The 1,840-nt window shown below is 38.0% G+C and overlaps 1 protein-coding gene across 1 annotated transcript; it reads right to left on the bottom strand.

Annotated features, from left to right (window-relative positions):
• Positions 1-65: 65 nt before the first annotated feature.
• LOC122274010 (uncharacterized) lies at positions 66-1,648 on the bottom strand (the record flags this gene model as incomplete). The annotated part of the gene is made up of 2 exons (XM_043057962.1): positions 410-1,648; positions 66-317 (listed from the first exon to the last, which is right to left on the bottom strand). Coding segments are annotated over exons 1-2 (1,491 nt in total), but the record flags the coding sequence as incomplete, so codon positions are not given.
• Between the last annotated feature and the right edge of the window lie 192 nt (positions 1,649-1,840).

The following is a 1,840-nucleotide window of genomic DNA, read 5'->3' as shown; positions in this document are numbered from 1 at the left end:
CTGGCTCCAATGGTACACGCGAGAATTTTTAATCTAGGAATTGTTATCGATTTTAGGGGTGCTACCTTGGATTTAGCCTGTAAGAGTTGACAGTTAACTATTCCCCCTTTAACATTTCTGATAAAAATTGAAGCCGCGTAAGCCGATTTGCTCGCGTCTACGAAGACATGCAGAGTAGAATTTTCATCTAGATCAGGTGTTTTTCTAGGGATTTCTATTTCTTTCAGATATTTTAATTCATTAGCCCACTTTAGAAATTTATTCCTAAGATTATCCGGAAGTCCTGTATCCCAATTAATTTTCTCCTTCCAACATTCCTGCAAGATTAATTTAGGAACTAGTGTGACAGGACTTGTAAACCCAATAGGGTCAAAAATTCGGCTTAACATAGATAATACATTTCGTTTACTCGGAATGGGTTGATTTNATTATCCGGAAGTCCTGTATCCCAATTAATTTTCTCCTTCCAACATTCCTGCAAGATTAATTTAGGAACTAGTGTGACTGGACTTGTAAACCCAATAGGGTCAAAATTTCGGCTTAACAGAGATAATACATTTCGTTTACTCGGAATGGGTTCATTTTCCTCATTTATCTCACAAGATAAAGTATCCCCGTATAAATTCCATTTAAGGCCCAATACTGAAACGATTTCTTTATAGTTATCTCCAGACAAGTTCAAAATTGAGGTTTCCTCATCACTATCTGGCCGATTATGTTTCCAATCCCTTAGGTCGAATTGTGCTGAAGCCATTAATTCTTTAGACACCGTAATGAAAGAATTTAACTCTTCAATAGTGTTCACACTTGCAACACAATTGTCTACATGCATGGAATCTTTAAGTTTTAAAGCTATGTCTCTCTTGGTTTCATCTACATTCTCTAAATGATAATTTATAGTCGCGGCGAGTAAAAATGGGCTTGCATTTACGCCGAAAACTACACGGCAATGTGAATAAACAATAAGTTTCCCTGGATCACCTCCCTCCCACCATAGGAATCGCAGAAATTTCTTGTCTGAGGGAGCAACGTTTATTTGTTGGAAAGCTCGACGAATGTCCGATATTACCCCAAATTTCCCCTGACGAAATCTGTTAATGAGCTTAGGGATCAGTTCTAAATTATTCGGCCCTTTCTCAACGCAATCGTTCAGCGACACAGAATTTCTTTCCTTAGCAGACGCATCAAAAACCGGTTGGCTTTTAGTTGTGGAGTTCTCTTTAAATACTGGTCTATGCGGTAAATAATGACCTTTATCTTTTATCAGTTCCTCTGAATCAACGGGTTCAATAATTTTTTCGGCTACCCAATCTCTGAAGACGTTTTCATATTCATGTAAACAGTTTCGTTTTTGTAACGCCTTTACGCAAGACTTTAACCGCTTTTCGGCAAGGTTTTGATTGTCCGGTAATTCAGGATGAACCTCCAACCAGGGGAGAGACACTTCATATCTACCTTCTTCATCCCTTCTTAACGACCGAACAAAATGATCTTTCGCGGCTCCCTCAATTTCTGATCTCGTTTGAGAAATATTCGGTTCCGTAATTCCCAGAGAATCAAGTGACCATAAGTCACAAATATTTAAGTCAGTAACATGAAGTGATAAAAGCACTTCATTCGTTATAGAACTTTCTCCAGTTCTTCCCATTAAGGTCTGTGGCGTAACTACCACTACAAATGTTAAATAACAAATCACTAGTATATAAGACATGTTAACTTGAATCCATCATGAGGTTGTGGCGTAACTACCACTACAAATGTTAAATAACAAATCACTAGTATATAAGACATGTTAACTTGAATCCATCAGGCCCAACCGAAATGCGTATTCATCGCGACA

This window comes from Parasteatoda tepidariorum, unplaced genomic scaffold, assembly GCF_043381705.1.
Source record: "Parasteatoda tepidariorum isolate YZ-2023 unplaced genomic scaffold, CAS_Ptep_4.0 HiC_scaffold_15015, whole genome shotgun sequence".
Classification (NCBI taxonomy): Eukaryota; Metazoa; Arthropoda; class Arachnida; order Araneae; family Theridiidae; genus Parasteatoda; species Parasteatoda tepidariorum.
Note: the sequence above shows the minus strand (reverse complement) of the source record. Positions and strands in the feature narration are given on the sequence as shown.